Below are 19,388 nucleotides of genomic sequence, written 5' to 3'. Positions count from 1 at the left end.
AGTATTAGACCTTCAGCTTCAGCATCAGTCCTTCTAGTGAATAATCAAGATTGATTTCCTTTAGGACTGGCTAGTTTGATCTCCTCAGCTGGTACTTTTTAAAAAATAGCATTTTCATTGATGATAAAAGTAAGAAGATATTTGTTGTTGTTCAGTCACTAAGTTGCGTCTGACTCTTGGTGACCTCATGGACTGCAGCACTCCAGGCTCCCTGTCCTTGACTATCTCCCAGAGTTTGCTCAAATTCATATCCATTGCCCCATCTCATCCTCTGCTGCCCCCTCTCCTTTTGCTTTCAATCTTTCAGCATTGAAAGCATCAGGGTCTTTTCCAATGAGTTAGTTTTTTGCATCAGTTAAACATCAGTTTCTTACTATCTGGCCCTTGCTACACTAATACTACCCAATTATTTGCTCAATGTTTTCTGAAAGTTAGTTGGAACAATTACTATGTGTCAGATGCTAAACTAAAAGTTTTGCATGTGCTATCTCACTAAAGCTTCACAATGGCTCTATAAAGCAGATACTATTACTGTCCTCAATTTACAGATTCAGGATGACTGAGTCTCAGAAGCTTACTGCAAACATGTTTCTAGTTAGTTAGTTAGTTCAGTCGCTCAGTCGTGTCCGACTCTCCGCGACCCCATGAATCACAGCACGCCAGGCCTCCCTGTCCATCACCAACTCCCGGAGTACACTCAAACTCATGTCCACAGAGTCGGTGATGCCATCCAGCCATCTCATTCTCCGTCGTCCCCTTCTCCTCCCGCCCCCAACCTTTCCCAGCATCAGAGTCTTTTCCAATGAGTCAACTCGTCGCATGAGGTGGCCAAAGTATTGGAGTTTCAGCTTTAGCATCAGTCCCTCCAATGAACATCCAGGATTGATCTCCTTTAGAATGGACTGGTTGGATCTCCTTGCAGTATAAGGGACTCTCAAGAGTCTTCTCCAACACCACAGTTCAAAAGCATCGATTCTTCGGCGATCAGCTTTCTTCACAGTCCAACTCTCACATCCATACATGACCACGGGAAAAACCATTGCCTTGACTAGACGGACCTTGGTCGGCAAAGTAATGTCTCTGCTTTTTAATATACTATCAAGGTTGGTCATAACTTTCCTTCCAAGGAGCAAGCGTCTTTTAATTTCATGGCTGCAATCAGCATCTGCAGTGATTTTGGAGCCCAAAAAAACAAAGTCTGACACTGTTTCCACTGTTTTTCCATCTATTTCCCATGAAGTGATGGGACCAGATGCCATGATCTTTGTTTTCTGAATGTTGAGCTTCAAGCCAACCTTTTCACTCTCCTCTTTCACTTTCATCAAGAGGCTTTTGAGTTCCTCTTCACTTTCTGCCATAAGGGTAGTGTCATCTGCATATCTGAGGTTATTGATATTTCTCCCAGCAATCTTGATTCCAGCTTGTGCTTCTTCCAGCCCAGCGTTCCTCATGATGTACTCTGCATATAAGTTAAATAAACAAGGTGACAATATACAACCTTGACGCACTCCTTTTCCTATTTGGAACCAGTCTGTTGTTCCATGACCGGTTCTAACTGTTGCTTCCTGACCTGCATACAGGTTTCTCAAGAGGCAGGTCAGGTGGTCTGGGATTCCCATCTCTTTCAGAATGTTCCACAGTTTATTGTGATCCACACAGTCAAAGGCTTTGGCATAGTCAATGAAGCAGAAATAGATGTTTTTCTGAAACTCTCTTGCTTTCTCCATGATCCAGCGGATGTTGGCAATTTGATCTCTGGTGCCTCTGCCTTTTCTAAAACCTGCTTGAACATCTGGGAGTTCACGGTTTACATACTGCTGAAGCCTGGCTTGGAGAATTTTGAGCATGACTTTACTAGCGTGTGAGATGAGTGCAATTGTGCGGTAGTTTGAGCATTCTTTGGCATTGCCTTTCTTTGGGATTGGAATGAAGACTGACCTCTTCCAGTCCTGTGGCCACTGCTGAGTTTTCCAAATCTGCTGGCATATTGAGTGCAACACTTTCACAGCATCATCTTTCAAGACTTGAAATAGCTCAACTGGAATTCCATCACCACCACTAGCTTTGTTCGTAGTGATGCTTTCTAAGGCCCACTTGACTTCACATTCCAAGATGTCTGGCTCTAGGTCAGTGATCACATTATCGTGACTATCTTGGTCGTGAAGATCTTTTTTGTACAGTTCTTCTGTGTATTCCTGCCACCTCTTCTTAATATCTTCTGCTTCTGTTAGGTCCATACCATTTCTGTCCTTTATCGAGCCCATCTTTGCATGAAAAGTTCCCTTGGAATCTCTAATTTTCTTGAAGAGGTCTCTTGTTTTTCCTATTCTGTTGTTTTCCTCTATTTCTTTGCATTGATCACTGAGGAAGGCTTTCTTATCTCTCCTTGCTATTCTTTGGAACTCTGCATTCAGATGCTTATATCTTTCCTTTTCTCCTTTGCTTTTCGCCTCTCTTCTTTTTACAGCTATTTGTAAGGCCTCCTCAGACAGCCATTTCGCTCTTTTGCATTTCTTTTCCATGGGGATGGTCTTGGTCCCTGTCTCCTGTACAATGTCACGAACCTCCGTCCAGAGTTCATCAGGCACTCTATCAATCAGATCTAGTCCCTTAAATCTATTTCTCACTTCCACTGCATATTCATAAGGGATTTGATTGAGGTCATATCTGAATGGTCTAGTGGTTTTCCCTACTTTCTTCAATTTAAGTCTGAACTTCGCAATAAGGAGTTCATGATCTGAGCCACAGTCAGCTCCTGGTCTTGTTTTCGCTAACTGTATACAGCTTCTCCATCTTTGGTTGCAAAGAATATAATCAATCTGATTTCGGTGTTGACCATCTGGTGATGTCCATGTGTAGAGTCTTCTCTTGTGTTGTTGGAAGAGGGTGTTTGCTATGACCAGTGCATTCTCTTGACAAAACTCTATTAGCCTTTGCCCTGCTTCATTCCGTGCTCCAAGGCCAAATTTGCCAGTTACTCCAGGTGTTTCTTGACTTCCTACTTTTGCATTCCAGTCCCCTATAATGAAAAGGACATCTTTTTTGGGTGTTAGTTCTAAAAGGTCTTGTAGGTCTTCATAGAACCGATTAACTTCGGCTTCTTCAGCATTACTGGTTGGGGCATAGGCCTGGATTACTGTAATATTGAATGGTTTGCCTTGGAAACGAACAGAAATCATCCTGTCATTTTTAAGATTGCATCCAAGTACTGCATTTCGGACTCTTTTGTTGACCATGATGGCTACTCCATTTCTTCTAAGGGATTCCTGCCCACAGTAGTAGATATAATGGTCATCCGAGTTAAATTCACCCATTCCAGTCCATTTTAATTCACTGATTCCTAGAATGTCTATGTTCACTCTTGCCAGCTCCTGTTTGACCACTTCCAATTTGCCTTGATTCATGGACCTAACATTCCAGGTTCCTATGCAATACTGCTCTTTACAGCACCGGACCTTGTTTCTATCATTGGTCACATCCACAACTGGGTATTGGTTTTGCTTTTGCTCCATCCCTTTATTCCTTCTATAGTTATTTCTCCACTGAGCTCCAGTAGCATACTGGGCACCTACCGACCTGGGGAATTCCTCATTCAGTATCCTATCATTTTGCCCTTTGTTACTGTTCACGGGGTTCTCAAGGCAAGTATACTGAAGTGGTTTGCCATTCCCTTCTCCAGGGGACCACATTCGGCTGTGGTCCATGTGATTAGATCAACTAGTTTCCTGTGATTATGATTTCAGTTTGTCTGCCCTCTGGTGCCCCCTAGCAATACCTACCGTCTTATTTCGGTTTCTCTTACCTTGGTCGTGGAAAATCTCTTCACAGCCGCTCCAGCAAAGTGCAGCTGCTGTACCTTACCTTGGACGAGGGGTATCTCCTCAAGGCCCCCCCTCCTGACCCTGAACGCGGAGTAGCTCCTCTCGGCCCTCCTGCGCCCGCACAGCCACCGCCTGTTGGACGTGGGGTAGCTCCTCTCGGCCGCCGGCCCTGGCCTCAGGCGTGGGGTAGCTCCTCACGGCCGCACCTCTTTGCGTGGCTCGTTGCGCCCGGGCCGGCGTCTCTCGCGTCGCGTCTGCGCCGCCGGGGCCGGCGTCTCTCGCGTCGCGTCTGCGCCGCCGGGGCCGGCGTCTCTCGCGTCGCGTCTGCGCCGCCGGGGCCGGCGTCTCTCGCGTCGCGTCTGCGCCGCCGGGGCCGGCGTCTCTCGCGTCGCGTCTGCGCCGCCGGGGCCGGCGTCTCTCGCGTCGCGTCTGCGCCGCCGGGGCCGGCGTCTCTCGCGTCGCGTCTGCGCCGCCGGGGCCGGCGTCTCTCGCGTCGCGTCTGCGCCGCCGGGGCCGGCGTCTCTCGCGTCGCGTCTGCGCCGCCGGGGCCGGCGTCTCTCGCGTCGCGTCTGCGCCGCCGGGGCCGGCGTCTCTCGCGTCGCGTCTGCGCCGCCGGGGCCGGCGTCTCTCGCGTCGCGTCTGCGCCGCCGGGGCCGGCGTCTCTCGCGTCGCGTCTGCGCCGCCGGGGCCGGCGTCTCTCGCGTCGCGTCTGCGCCGCCGGGGCCGGCGTCTCTCGCGTCGCGTCTGCGCCGCCGGGGCCGGGAAGCAGGGGGCAATTCTCGAGTTGGGACGGGGACTTCAGGAACTCTCTCGGGTTGCTTCAAGGAAGTCAACATGTTTCTAGTCTCAATAGAAAGCTAATTCACCTGAGACTAAACAATGAAGGGGATTTATTATCTTATGATACTTGAAAGTCCAGATGTATGCCGGACTCATAGGCTATCTTCATCCAACACCTCAGCCTTGGACTCCATGCTAACCCCTTTAAATTCCATGAATCACACACCTTCTGGAAGCTTTCTCCAGGACAGCAAAGAAGTTTCTTCCTCAGAGGCCCATAGCATAACTCTTCTCCCTGCTCAGTGGCTTAAATAGGGTTATAGCCCACTCCTGAACCAATAACCAGGACTATGAAGTGGCATCACTCTCAGTAGCTTAGCCCTGAGTCATAGAACTGTCTCCTGAAGTCAAGCATGGGATAGATTTCCCCAAAACAAAGGGACTACAGTATATGTGTGTGTGTGGCAGAGAGGTTAAATACACAAATGAACTGAAATGATTAAGAGAATGAACAATGCATGTTACCAAGGCAATCATAATGTACATTATACAAAGTTACAACTTGCCCAAGGTCCCAGAACTAGAAAATTTTCAGCTGAGATTTGAAACTGGTCATCTGACTCCAGAGCCCACATTCTCAACATCTAGGTTCTGCTGCTTCCCAAATAAACCTAGTAATGCCTGGAGGTGGATAGATGGATAGAACAATTTGTGATTGGGACTGTTACCAACTTTATTCTACACACACACACACACACACACACACACACAATTACACAGTACAATACCATATACCATATACATGACATATTTAGTCTGTATACTGGTACAGCCATACCTATTGTAAAACTACTAAAATTCTTGTATTTCAGTGTAGTGGTTGGTAGGGAGCTGCTGCCTGGGCTTTCCTGTTACCCAATTCCTTTCGTGCCCCACTTTGTCCTGTCTTCTATTCTCTCACCCACAAACTCCCTTGATCCAGCAGCTAGAGTGCTAACTCCTGACCCTACAGGAGTCTCTTAGGTTCTGCTTATGTGCCTCCACCAGCATTCAGATGACAGACGTTATTTGTTACCATCAATGGACTACAACTGATCTTCTTCCTTTCTGGTTCCTCTTATTTTGTAGACTCTTTTCCTTCCTTTAACTAGTACATTTCCTTACTTACGATCTCCTGGGTTTGAATGGAAGACCCAGGAGACCTGAGTTCAGGCCAGTCTCTGTGGCTGAGTGATAGCTACTCTGTGTCTTTGCCTCCTTGGGTGCAGAATGCATAAATGTTACTGAAGATTCTAGCTATGTGAATCCAAATTAAAGAAAACATTGGTAATGAAGAGCACAGCTGACTAATGCAAAAGTGTAAGGCAGGAAGCCTTGTCATCTAAATATTCTGCCTTCGAAGACTACAAAATGGTTAAAAATCTCAAGTTTCTGGGATGGTGGTACATGGCCATACTTCTCAAACTGGAGTGTCTGTACTAATGTACTATTGGGGATTCATCTTCCTTAAACAATAGATTTATCCAGAACAAGAAAGATAGAATTTTATTTTTATATTAAAAGAGATATGGATATATTAATATTATAGAGTTGGGTGCAAAGTCTATATGATTTTCATAAATAGAAATTATGAAAAAATTAAACTTGATGCAGACTAATTTTAACCACACCTCAGACCCCTGGGTATGTTAGGACATTCTCTGCTGAGACGGAGTAAGATATGAATATTTGCAATATAAACTAAGACTGCACCTCTCAATCTTTGATTATAATTCCAGTTCTGTCTTACTTTTAATCTTGAGCCATCTCTGAGCTCCCCCTTCTTCATTTGCAAAAATGGGTGTAATATCTGAGTTATGGATATTATTGTTGTAAGCAGTAAGATCAACGTTGTCTCTCAAGTGCCTGCCATGTGCCTGCTGCAGCATGGACAATAAATATTAACTCTAACCACTCTCATGACTCATGGGAAGTACATCAGTTTGAAACATTATTATGGACTAGCCTCAAACACCTTTTCCTGCAGTCAAGCAGGCATTACTAATCAATCTTTCCCCATAGGTGTGGAGGCCCTTTACCAGCACAGTCTGAAAGCCTTCAGTCCCTTTATTTCCTTGTAATGGCTTCTGTAACTAATACTCCCTTGAACAAACTGTGGGAAAGGCTGGAATTGAACAACAAAAAGAATTAGTCACCTGAAACAAGTATATGTCAATTATTTCTCAGCTGAAGCAACCAGTTGGTCAGAAAGTTGGAGGATGATACTTGGGTCTTAATAATCCAATCCTGGCACCTTTTCACTTCTGCCTCCTGCTCTAAATTATGTAATTTTGCTCACAATTTCCCATCACACTCTCATACCCCCACCCCTCTCTTTTCTTAATATGGGTCTATTTAGGTGACCAATAGCCATCATGAAACACCATAATTAATATATTATAGGTATAGCAAATACAATATTGTATGATAATATTATATAAATATGTATAAATAAAATATTATAATATTTTCCTCTCTCAAGAACTTTGAGAGTACTGGATCTAAGAGAGCATTATGTAACGAAGATTTAAACCCAAACCATGGACCTGTCAGAAAGCTGTGGGACACTGAAGGAGTTGAGTTTGGTTTGGATACACAGATTTTCCTGTTCCGTCTTCTCACAATACCCCATGTCATATTGCAGGGTGAGCAACTTGATTCCAGGGTAGGCTTAGTGAAGGGATGTAATTAGCCTATTAAGTCCTGCTAATGTCTTGTTAAAGTCATTCAAGTGAGAACAGCAGACATATCAGTTCCGCCTTGAACCCTGCCATAGGGAGCTGCATTTCCACTCTTCTCTTTATAGTCCCCACAATAGGAATCAGCTGATTCAGCAGGACCTGGCCTTTTCTGTTTCATCAAGTCAAGATGCAATGAGAGCTTTCTACAGAATGTGTATGTTCCTTCAGCACTTCAGTGCTCTTCAGTTCAGTTCAGTTCAGTCGCTCAGTCGTGTCCGACTCTTTGCGACCCCATGAATCACAGCACACCAGGCCTCCCTGTCCATCACCAACTCCCGGAGTTCACTCAAACTCATGTCCATCGAGTCGGTGATGCCATCCAGCCATCTCGTTCTCTGTCGTCCCCGTCTCCTCCTGCCCCCAATCCCTCCCAGCATCAGACTCTTTTCCAGTGAGTCAACTTGTCGCATGAGGTGGCCAAAGTATTGGAGTTTCAGCTTTAGCATCAGTCCTCCCCAAATCATTGGTTTTTTTAGTTGCCAACAGCAAATACAGTGCATCTGGCATAGATGGAAGAGGAAACCAATATTCTTGCTGGAGAATTTCATAGGCAGAGGAGCCTGGCGGGCTACAGTCCATGGGGTCACACAGAGTCAGACATGACTGAGCAACTAAGACAGACAGGCATAGATGGAGGGTGTTTTGTTGCTGTTGTAGTTCTTGTTCTTTTGCTTTTGTTCTTTTGTTTGCTTTTGTTTTTCTCTTCTTAGAAGAAAAAGAAAGACGTGGCTTATTATTCCAGAAGTTGGAGACGCACTCATTTTTCTGACAAATATTTATTCAAGCACTAACTTTATTCTGGGCACTTTGATGAACTTGGAAGCTACAGCACTGAACAGTACAGTACAAAAAAAGATGTCCTTTCTCTGAGAAATTACATTCAGAGGGGTGGGAGGGAGACAAATAATGAACAAATAAGAAAAAATACATAATGATAGTATTGTACTGAAGATAAGATGGAGGGGAAGAGTTGAAGATGGAGATGAGTGGTCAGGAAACTTCTTGGAGGATGTGATATTTTAGCTGAGATCTGAATGACAAGAAGAAACAAGCCATGCAGGGGGACAGGATTGCAGGTAGAGGGGGCAATGTTCAAAGGGGACCAAGAAGACCAGCGTGGCTGGAGCATGGTGTGTGTCAGGGAGAGGATGTGATGAGATGTAGCTCAGGGTTCTGCAGGACTAGAGCATCTGCAGGTCATATAAGGCCAGGTGTAAGTGGTTCAGATTTTATCCCATGTGGGTTAGGAGCCAGTGGAGGACTTTAGGCAGGGAAGGTGTGTGTAATGAAAACCCCCACCCTGGGTGCTGTGTGGATAATGGATTGTCAGGGAATAAGAGGAGAAGCAGGAACAAGGTATTATTACAAATTTCAACTAAAAGATTATGGTGGTGGTTCTGGAGATGGTAATTCTTTTGTGTCTGTGGGTATTTCACTGTAGTAAAATATACATCACATAAAATTTATCATTGTAACCGTATTTAAGTGAAAAAGTACATTAGGTACATTTACACTGTTATGCCACCATCACCACTGTCCATCTCCAGAACTTTTTCTTCATCTCAAACTGAAACGCTATAAACATTAAACAATAAATCATCCATCCTTCTTTCCCCCAGTCCTTGGGAACCATTATTCAGTTCTCTGTGAATTTGACTGTTCAATCTAAGGCTCTCCTATAAGAGGAATCATATAATAATTGCTCTTTTGTGCTCACATATTTCACTTAGCATTATGTCTTCAAGGTTCATCCATGTTCGAGAACATATCAGCATTTTATTTTTTACGAATATCTGTTCAAATACCTGCTTTCACTTCTTTGGGGTATATACCCATAAGCAGAATTACTGGATTGAGTATTAATTTCATGTTTTTTTTTTTTTTTGAAGAACCATCATAGTGTCTTAGATAATTGTATTTTAAAGGTCAAATTATCAAGGCTGCTGAGGGGCTGGTATTATGAGTTAAGAGAAAGAGAAGAAATAATAATGATCTCCCAAGGTTTTTGTTTTTATAATGGGAGAATATTGGTATGGTATACTGGGCTAAGGGACTTGGGGATAAGAGGGTTTTGGTGTTTTTGTTGGATGTGATGGATATCAAAGGGTCTCTTTAGGACATATATTTATATTTATCATGGCTGCTAAACATACAGATGGAAACATCAGGCAGAAAATTTCAGGGTTGGCAATGTCAGGGTTGGCAATAAAAGGTATATGAGACAGATCATGTTGCACAGAGGGTAGGCTCTAGTGATGGCAGAAGAATGATTAAGGAGATGGGAATGAATAAATAATCAGGGTGCATATTTTCAGCTTGCCTGGATGACTTTAGGAATAGCGATGTTTGGTAATTACCCAGCTAAACCATCTTATAAGTGAGTGAAGTCGCTCCGTCGTGTCCAACTCTTTGCGACCCCATGGACTGTAGCCCACCAGGCTTTTCTGTCCATGGGGTTCTCCAGGCAAGAATACTGGACTGGGTTGCCATAGATTGCCTTAAATGAAGGTAACCATTCAGGATTATTGGAAAAGATGAAAAAGATAAGAGGTGGTGCTGCATTTCTGAACTAGAAAATCTCACCTTGTTCTAGAAGAAATTTTAATACAGCACCTGGGTTTATTTTCATTTCCTTTCTCCTGCTACTGTTTAAGAACAAACAGTCTTATCACACTGCCCTTCACCCTTAGTGACTTAGAGGGTACTTCATCACTTTTGAGAAAAATTGTGTACTCAGAATCTCTGATTATATACTTTATTTTTCTGTTAAGAGTCTACTTTCCCTTTTCTACAGAGAAACACTGTTTTCTCATATTTTTTCTCTGAATTTAGTAATAAACATACCTCTTTACCACTTTGAACCCCTTTGACAAGGTTCCTTATGAACCTTTCTTACACTCCATCCCTGGGATCCCCAGATCTCATGTATCTATTTCCCATATTTTAACACAGTGACTTATCAAAGTGGACAAATACTTGATGAATATATGAAAATCAGATTGAAGTAGGACATACCACCTTTAAAATATGACCTGTCAGATCTTTGTGCTGTTCTTTAAGCTAGTTTCTGGGTAAAGTAGTGGATATAACAAAGCGTGGCTATAACAATTTTTTTTTTCACGATGTCTAGAAATTTAATAGAAAGCCCATAAAGTGACAAACCCATAGCAGTTCATTCCTCCCAGCAAACCCTCATAAATTCAGACCACGAAATCATTATGTTCATCCTGCCTCCCCCTTCCTGGTAGAGTTCCTCAGAGCCTCCTCCTTATCTGGTAAACACTACCTGATGCTCACTGATGCCAGTCTGAAAGAGGTGGCAAGAGCCTAATGCCTGGCTTACCTTGAGCTTTAAGTGCAGAGTGTCTGATGGTGCGCTACAGTGCTCTTGTATATCCTAGCTTATATATTAATCAAGAAGCTGTCCCTGCCATCAAGGAGTTCATGATCCAATTGGAGAAAAAAATTAATAGAAGTATGATAAATGTTATGATGAAAGAAGCATACATGCAGAGCATGTTGGAGGGGCCACTGACTCAGAAATGGAAAATCAGGAAAGGCTCCCTGCAGGAAGTGGCATCTGAGCTATGTGGTGAGAGATGAATCTGAATTTTCTGGGTGTAGCAGGTCAAGGCTCTGATTCACACAAAGGAACAATAGAAAGTGAAGGGATGGAGGGAGCATTTAGGAGACTCCATGTACTCCATGTGGCTGTCGCCCAGGAGTCAGACTAAGAGGGCCTTTATTTTATATGAATGAGTTTAGACTTGATAATTTTTGAAATGAAATCCATCAGAGGGGATGGGATGGGGTCTGAAATATTGAGACTTTAGCCAGAGAAACATCCAGTTTGAAACCACCTCCTGCTCTGCGTTTCTAATAAATTGTACCCTGAACAAGAGAAAAATTTGCCACAGCCACAAATGATCACTTATGAATCCAGAACTAATTTTAAGAAACTAATGAACTAAATGAGAAGATATTTAAACCTTATGAAAGTACCCATGTACCTGCCTGTTGGGTAGGGCACATGGTTCTCTCTGTAGGTAAGAGGCTTGTTATTCATTAATAGTGTCAAGAAAAGAGGACTCTGACAATCTTCGTCTGTCAAAGGCTCAGGTCACCTTATTCTAAAAACATAAAAGCCTCTTGACTAGGCTGACAAATGTAATCCCAAACCTGTTGCAGAATTTCTGCCCTAATGACTTCTGTGAATTTGGGTTGAAGGGCTTTAATGGTTTGTTAGGGAAGGGCAGTGAAAGCAGGAGTGTGGAAGAGTGAGGGTTGTTATGAGCTGCAGAGCAGAGCTCTCACTGAGGACACTGCTTACAGTAATATTTGTTTCTTGAGGACTTTTGAAATTCTACAGACCAATCCTCTAAGTATTTACCATCAAACCTCTGAGTATCTACCATTAAACTACTCCCTTCATCAGATGAGGGTGGGTTGAATTCCTTTCTGTGGATTTAAGGAACTTCTTAGGGCATGGAAGACTGGTCCAGATTCTTTAATTAGCAACCCTGGGAATAAGACTTTTTGAGTCACTAGAGGCATTAACATCATCCTAAGAAAGATTCTAATCCCTGCAAGTTGAAAGTATAATCACACTTTTGAAAATGTAATGTAAAAGGTTCTGCCTGGGGTATTTTTTGAGTTACATAGGATCCCTCTTTCCTGGTTTGTGAAAAACTAGAAGAGATCAGAGGCATTATATCATTAGCATCTTCATCAATCTATATTCAGGAATCTGAAGTTTCATAGTGTGTCTCTCTGCTTCATCTCAGTCAAGACTTACTACCCATTAATTTATGTTTTGTTAAGACCTAAGGTGTAGAGAATATGAACAAACCATTATTTCTCTTAAAAAAAAAGTATAATCACATCATAGACCATTTTCTTTCTCATAGTCTTTAAGTTCACTTCATCTGTGTAGCTCTAGAGTTACACAGACAACAGTGATGATTAGTACTACTGCCTTATGACAATGTAAATGCCCTATGATCTATGGAGTAATACTTACTTGCTCGGCTATAACCCACTATAGAATTTAAGGGTCTGAGCACTTTGGAATGAAAGAGACCCAGGTTCAGAGCCCAGTTCTTCTGTTTACCAGCTCTGTGACCTTGGATTAAGTGACTTAACTTTTTTAAGCCTCAGTTTTCTGATCTAGAAATTGGGGGTATTACTGGTTATCATCTCAATTCAGTGTGAGGATTCAATGAGACTGTGATGAAGGGCTAGCACATTGTTTCAACCCTAGCTACCATTCTTGAGAATTTCGATCTGTATCCTTTGTTGTTGTTCGGTTGCTCAGTCTGGTCTGACTCTATAGTTCTGCTTTCTTATGAGCTGCTTTCTCTTTTCTTTTTCCTCCCCTAGGGATATGAAACCTGACAATATTTTGCTTGATGAACATGGTAAGTAAATGATTTGTTTGCAATCAACCACTTGATACACATGTGCAACAAACTGATTAGCCCCAGCAGAGGAGTACTATCCATGGAAAAAGTGTCTTGCTTGGTTCAGTTGCGTTGTTTGTACAAACTATATTTAATGGTGGGATGGACCATATGGGGGAACTTTATCATTTCTTGCAGTGGCACAGTACACTAGTATGGGGTGCCCAGTAGCCATCCGCAGCCTTTTAGGAACCAGGCTGCAAAGCAGCAGGAGAGAGGTTGGCCAGCTAGTTAAGCTTCATCTGCTGCTCCACAACAATTTCCATCAGTTTCATTCCATCTAAACCTTGGACTGCAAGGAGATCGAACCAATCCATTCTAAAGGAGATCAATCCTGGGTGTTCATTAGAAGGACTGATGCTAAAGCTGAAACTCCAATACTTTGGCCACCTCATGCGACGAGTTGACTCACTGGAAAAGACTCTGATGCTGGGAAGGATTGGGGGTGGGGGGAGATGGGGATGACAGAGAATGAGATGGCTGGATGGCATCACCGACTCAATGGACATGAGTTTGAGTGAACTCTGGGAGTTGGTGATGGACAGGGAGGGCTGGCATGCTGTGATTCATGGGGTTGCAAAGAGTTGGACACGACTGAGCGACTGAACTGAACTGAAACCATTATTGCCCCCCTACTCCTCATCACCTCCCGCTCTGATCTGTGGAAAAACTGTCTTCCACGAAACTGGTCCCTGGTGCCAAAAAGGTTGGAGACTACTGCGCTAGTACACCCATAAATAGCCTTGAATTTACATAAGGAAAAAGTTGTTCTCTTTTTTTCCATTTCTGCTGATTTCTTCAAGAAAACCACTCCAGTTTGAGGGTGCTAGTTTGCCTTAATATCTCTATAGCAATTATCTTCCTTTTTTTTCCCATAAAGACAGAAGAGACCTCAAGTATAGAGCATTCGGTAGGCAATAGTATCTACGTAGAGATTCATGACATTATTTTGTTCTCATTTTGTCTGTTTTTAGGCTTTCCTTCTCATCAGGGCAAATTTTTACATTTATATAAGAGATACTGAGTTTTCTGTTCAACCATTTTCAGTTAACAAAAAATCAGTCCATTTAAAGAAACATACAGAGTAGGTAAGAGCCTATGTGGTACCTGGAAGGATAAGGCAGTGACCATGAAGGTAAAAATGAACACCTGAAGTTCAAGAAACACTGACTGAAAATGTCCTGTAGAAAAAGCTTTGGCCAACAGTGATTAAATGTGTATAATCTCCTCCTAATATTATTTTAATGGGCATTTGGATTTATCGGTACATCAGTACAGAGTTGTAGGACACACAGCCTGCATGTTATAAATGTTACAGAGGCAATAAGATCCTTGTTAAATTTTCAGAGAGCTGCTGGGTGAGGGAGTCCTAAATCTGCAAAGCTCTGTATTCATCTGACTTTTACAAAAGGGATTTACAAGTGGGACTGAAACTCCACAGACTATCCGTGGTTCATTATTTATTTACCTAATTGCATTTTAAACCTGGTTTGCCACATGTGCTTTGAGTGCCAAGAAATGCTTTTCTGTATGACCTCTAATTTCAAAGCTCAGCATCATTATTTATTTATGGACTGTCTGAAAAGATTTTTTCCACTTTCTTCCAACGCCTTATTTCTTCCTTCCCTTTACTGCTTCTGACATGTGGGAACAGATTCTCTGAAACTCAGAAATGTGGGCACTGGTAAGACAGCATGAAGGTGACTTTCCTGAAAACACCAGCTATCTCTGCCTTCAGTGGGAAGCAGGATCCCCCTCATGCTGGTATGAATAAACTTTGTGAGCTTCACAGCTGTCAGCTTCACAACCCGAGCCACTAGAGGCCACCTCTGCACAACATGATAGAAAAAGGTGCCTTGTGTGCCCAACACAGTCTTGGGAAGGTGAGCACTGGTCACACAGAGCCTGGTTTAAGGTTCTGTCCCCACTTCTTTCTCAACTGCTTGCCTCTGTGCCCAGTGTATTGCTTGAATATTTGTCAGAATCCTGAAAGGAGACATATTGATCCTATCAACCAAAACCTTTGCAAAAGTCACCTTCCATTTGGAGAACAACATTTCAGCGTTGGATCTCCAGTGTGACCTCATCTTATTTCTACCGTGAGGTCATCCAGCTGTCATTCAAAGTCTTCCTCTTTCTCATTTTCTTATCAACTTGGTGATTGTAGATTAGGAGAAAGATCCAGGAATAAATTAATCTTCAAGCGTAAACACCCTTAGAGACTACCCTCAGGAAAATTAATGGAGTGATATTGTAGATAAGGTTTCCCAGGTGGTGCAGAGTCACTGAAAGCTGGATCCTTACTTGACTTTACTAAAGAATTATTGATATTTTGATTCCAAAAGGGATATACCAAATATTGTACAAATATACTTTCTAGGTCTTGTGTTTAAACAATTTTGTCTGACCCTTAATTCTCAGGTAACTGTACTTTCAATGGCCTGTTCTGACTTTCCCTCGTGCATATAGGAAGCTAACGCCCACTTTTTCAGGGCATTTTATTATTGGTCGGACTGTGGCTCTGCTGCTTAGGGACTGCAAGCCAGCAACCCATGCTGCCTGGTTCCCTGTCTACAGCTGTTACCTGGTGTACTATTTACAAAGATACTTTTACTCTTAAACTTTGGGGTTTGAACAGTGACCTAAGAGGAGCTTTTCTGTATTTTATTCCCATCCTAAACTCAACTGGAGAATCATTGCAGTCAATTAGAGAAACGCTGTCTTGGGAAGGACTGGGTATGTGAATGAGAGAGAGATGCAAACAAACAAGATTGAGGGTCATTTTCTAAGCATTGTCATAGGGATCTCTTCTGGAAAAAATAATTTTTTGAGCTTATTGACTGTCCATTTTTTTCAAATTTCGAAAAACCTAGCTTTCAGGCATTGTTGGTCAACCCAACTGCCTATTGGGTTGGCCAAAAAGTTCTTTTGGCTTTTTCCCTGAGATGTAATGGAAAAACCCAAATAAACTTTTTGGCCAACCCAATACTCTGACATGAAATTCCTGGTGGCTCATATATGCCTCTTGCATGGGGATTTAGCATTTGCAAGGATAACTGCTCCTCTCTGATACACCTGCTATTCCCATTTCTCCAAGTGAATTGTGTATTACACCATGTGGCTTATATTTAAATTCAGTACCATCAGTAACAGGCAGAAACTTTGTATTACTCTTACTGAGTCATACTGGTTCATGTTCATCAGAAAAGACTGATATTTGAAGGAACCAAATCCTTTTGTAAATGGAGAGTCCTTCTACCAGTGTGAATGAACATTCCTTATACATCAGAATTTAATTATTTTTTAATTTAGAGCATACGTTTACTGTTCTACTTAAATGGCTTACTCACTAGTTCAGAGCCTGAGATGGCACTGACTCTTAGATGGCTCATAACCAACTGTTCTGATATATGGTCTCTATGTCCTACCAACTTAAGTACTCCTTCCAACTCTATCAGTTCCATAGTGTCTAAGATTCTTGTGTTTTCCCCTAAATTATCCAGGAAATAAGTTCTGCCTACAAAGGAAGAATCACGTCTCCCTGGTATATCTGAGAGAATGACAATTACCACATTATCTATAATTTAGGTTTCTTGATACCCTCCTTTGTCACAGGAAACAGAGAAAGGCAAAAACTCAGTTTAGGGATGTGAGGAAGAACCGAGCCTGCTACTTTAATAGTTTCTTCTTTGCAGAGTCCCAAAAGGTACCTAAAAATCAAGTGTATAGCATTTTTATATATAACAGACACACACAGTAGGACACTGTACCTTAGCCCCAGATAATCAGATTTATAAATCTCAGCAAGTGTCTAAGGATATAAATTTTTAATAAGAATCCTAGAAAACTGTGGCACCATTTTTGAGTTAGGGAAATTTTTGAAAGCTAGGAGCCATGCCAACCAATTGGTTATGGTGTCCTTGAGGGCTGTGTTGAGAAACATCCTCAGGCTGGACACATGCACAGTAAGAAAGAGTATAAATAATGACTGCAGTGATGACTAAATTCAGTGACTCAATACTGTGAGCTCCGATTTTTAATGTGATTCTGTGCCTCAAGGTACAGAGCTGAAAAGAACAGGCAGATGGCTCCCTAGGGTGCTCAATCAGGAAGTTCTGGGCCTTGTACTTGAAAACTTCACAGTAAAGCAGTGGTTCTAACTGGATGCTTTTGTTCTACTGTCTCTCCCTGCAGAGGTAAGACAATGTCTGCAGACATTTTTGATAGTATAATATCATCCAGGAGTGGGAAGTGCTTTTGGCATCTGGTGGATAGAGGCCAAGGATGCAAGTAAGCATTCCACCATGCACAGGACAGCCCTTCACCACACAGGATGAACAGGTCCAAGTTCTCAGTCAGTTCCAAGTTGAGAAACTCTGATCTAAGGCTCCCTCGGGGCCAGGACTTATGGGAAAAGCCAGAGGGGTCCCTCACTCCAAAGCAATTTCTATGTCCCTCTGCTAGTGGGGCAACCAGAGCTTCCTCTGTGAGCCAGCACTCAGATTCATTTCCACAGCACAGAGGGGAACTTGGCAGAAAGGTCCCCAAGGTGAGCCAAGGGAAGTACAGCAGCATCCTGGGCCTGGAGCTGAGATATCGAACTGGTGGCCATAGGCTCCATGAGGCTCTGCTTTCCTTGTCAGCTTGAGAGCACTAGGGTGCAGTTTCTAGTAGATGTTGACCATCAGATAATTCCTCCAAATTGTTTCCTATACATCCTGGTAAGAGAACCCTGAGCCAATCAGAAGGTAGTGCTTTGAGTTTCTTCAGATCTTGGTCTTATGATACAGTACAAAAAGTCTTTGGACAATTCATAACTCACCAAAGGAATCCTGGACCAAATGCTAGATCCTAATTTCAGCTCTGCTACTTCTGAACACTGAGAACTTAGCCACAAGCAGCTCTTCTCTGAAATAGGGATGACTTAACTAGGCTAAAGTATTTGAAAACCTTTTGAAAATTGCAATTAATCATACAAATTCAAATACTACTTATATGATAAAATTAACAGTCTTTCAGCCACATTCAAAAGAAATATAATGAGTACTAACTGTGGTCAAGGTTTTCTATTAAGCCAGGTCTTCTTTTAAAAGCATGGTCTCAAAATGAACTGGGTATCAGAATCACTTGGGGAGCTTTTTTAAACACTGGGGTTCCACTCTCAGAGTTTCTGATTCAGTAGGTGGGGACAGGGCCCAGGAGTCTGCATTCCTATCATGTTCCTAATGCTGCTGGTCTGGGGACCACACGTTTTGAGAACCAAATGGTTCTAAAGCATCCTCTATCTTCTGCTGGGTTGGCCAAAAAGTTCATTCTTGTTTTTCCATACCCGCATATGGAAAAGCTTGAACAAACTCTTTGGCCATCCCAATACTTCTACTTGAGCATAGTCAGTCTCAGGATTGAGTTGGCTTAGAACACCTACTCAGGCTAAAGTCGAGGATCCCATGCCTGGCTGCCCATCTGAATCACCTGTGGAGTTTCTTGGTACTATTTTTAACCTGGATACCTGGCTCTCCCACCCATCCCACTGCACTGGGGTCTTAGGAGAGAGAAGTCCAGGCACATGTGTTTTGCAAAATGACGCCAGAGCATCTGATCATGACAAATAGCAACAATTGGATGATACATACTTCCTGTGAAATGCTGAGTTAAGTCTTCCACAGCATTATTTCATTTGATCTTCCCAACAGCCTCATAAGAAGACCACTATTATCATCCCAACTTTACAGTCAGGATCAGTTACCTTTTTGAGGTAGTACAGCTAATCAGTGGTAGAGCTGGGACTTAAAGTCAGGCATCAGACTCCAGAGAATAAGCTCTTAACCACTAAGTCTCCAGACTCCCCTATTTTGTATCAAACCTTGTGAACCAAGGAGCCAGTGCTTTGAACATGAGGGGGAAACAGAGAAAGAAAATACTGAAACAACCTATATTACGATCGTGCAAGCTCTTGAAATCGTCTTTTGGAACCATTTATGCAAGAATGCCTTCACTTTCAGCTACTGTTACCTTATTAAAATGTCATCAGATAAAAACAAAACACTTTTTTTGCATCAAACAAAACCCTGGTGATAAAGACAGTGAGATTTATCATTAGGAGTGGGCTGGATGCTACCGGGGAGCAGACAGTTAAGTTGGAAAGGGGAGTGGGGTCTGTGGGGTGTGGAAGAACAATCCCTTAGCACCCCCTCCGATTACCACCACATCTCATCACAACCAAAGAAGCATGCAAATGGAAATGCCAACACTTCCAAGATCCTCTCAAAGCACACGACATGCATTCCAACCAACACAATGAGCTTGTCTGCCTGAGCAGCTGATAATGTGCTTTCCTACTTCTGGTGAGCACAAGGACACTAATTCACTCTGTAGGGGTTGCTCTCTGCTGAACTTGACTGTTAGACCCACACGTTATTGCCATGAGTATTAAAGCTGAGGAGAGACCCTAGACATCATCGAGTCTGCCCGTTCCTTTTTTTTAAAGGGAAACTTACATTCAGCACAGGAAAGCAACCTCAAGTCTACAAAGTCTTAGGGGCAGAATT

At 42.7% G+C, this 19,388-nt stretch overlaps 1 protein-coding gene across 1 annotated transcript in view; it reads left to right on the top strand.

Annotated features, from left to right (window-relative positions):
* Positions 1–19,388, top strand: part of STK32A (serine/threonine kinase 32A) — a 145,765-nt gene that overhangs the window by 97,314 nt on the left and 29,063 nt on the right. The window contains exon 6 of the mRNA XM_055428832.2: positions 12,761–12,798. Coding sequence (XP_055284807.1) covers positions 12,761–12,798 — 38 coding nt within the window. The remainder of the gene's footprint in view (positions 1–12,760; positions 12,799–19,388) is intronic.

This window comes from Moschus berezovskii, chromosome 8, assembly GCF_049115385.1.
Source record: "Moschus berezovskii isolate FMDL1 chromosome 8, NW_MosBer_1.0, whole genome shotgun sequence".
Lineage (NCBI taxonomy): Eukaryota > Metazoa > Chordata > Mammalia > Artiodactyla > Moschidae > Moschus > Moschus berezovskii.
Note: the sequence above shows the minus strand (reverse complement) of the source record. Positions and strands in the feature narration are given on the sequence as shown.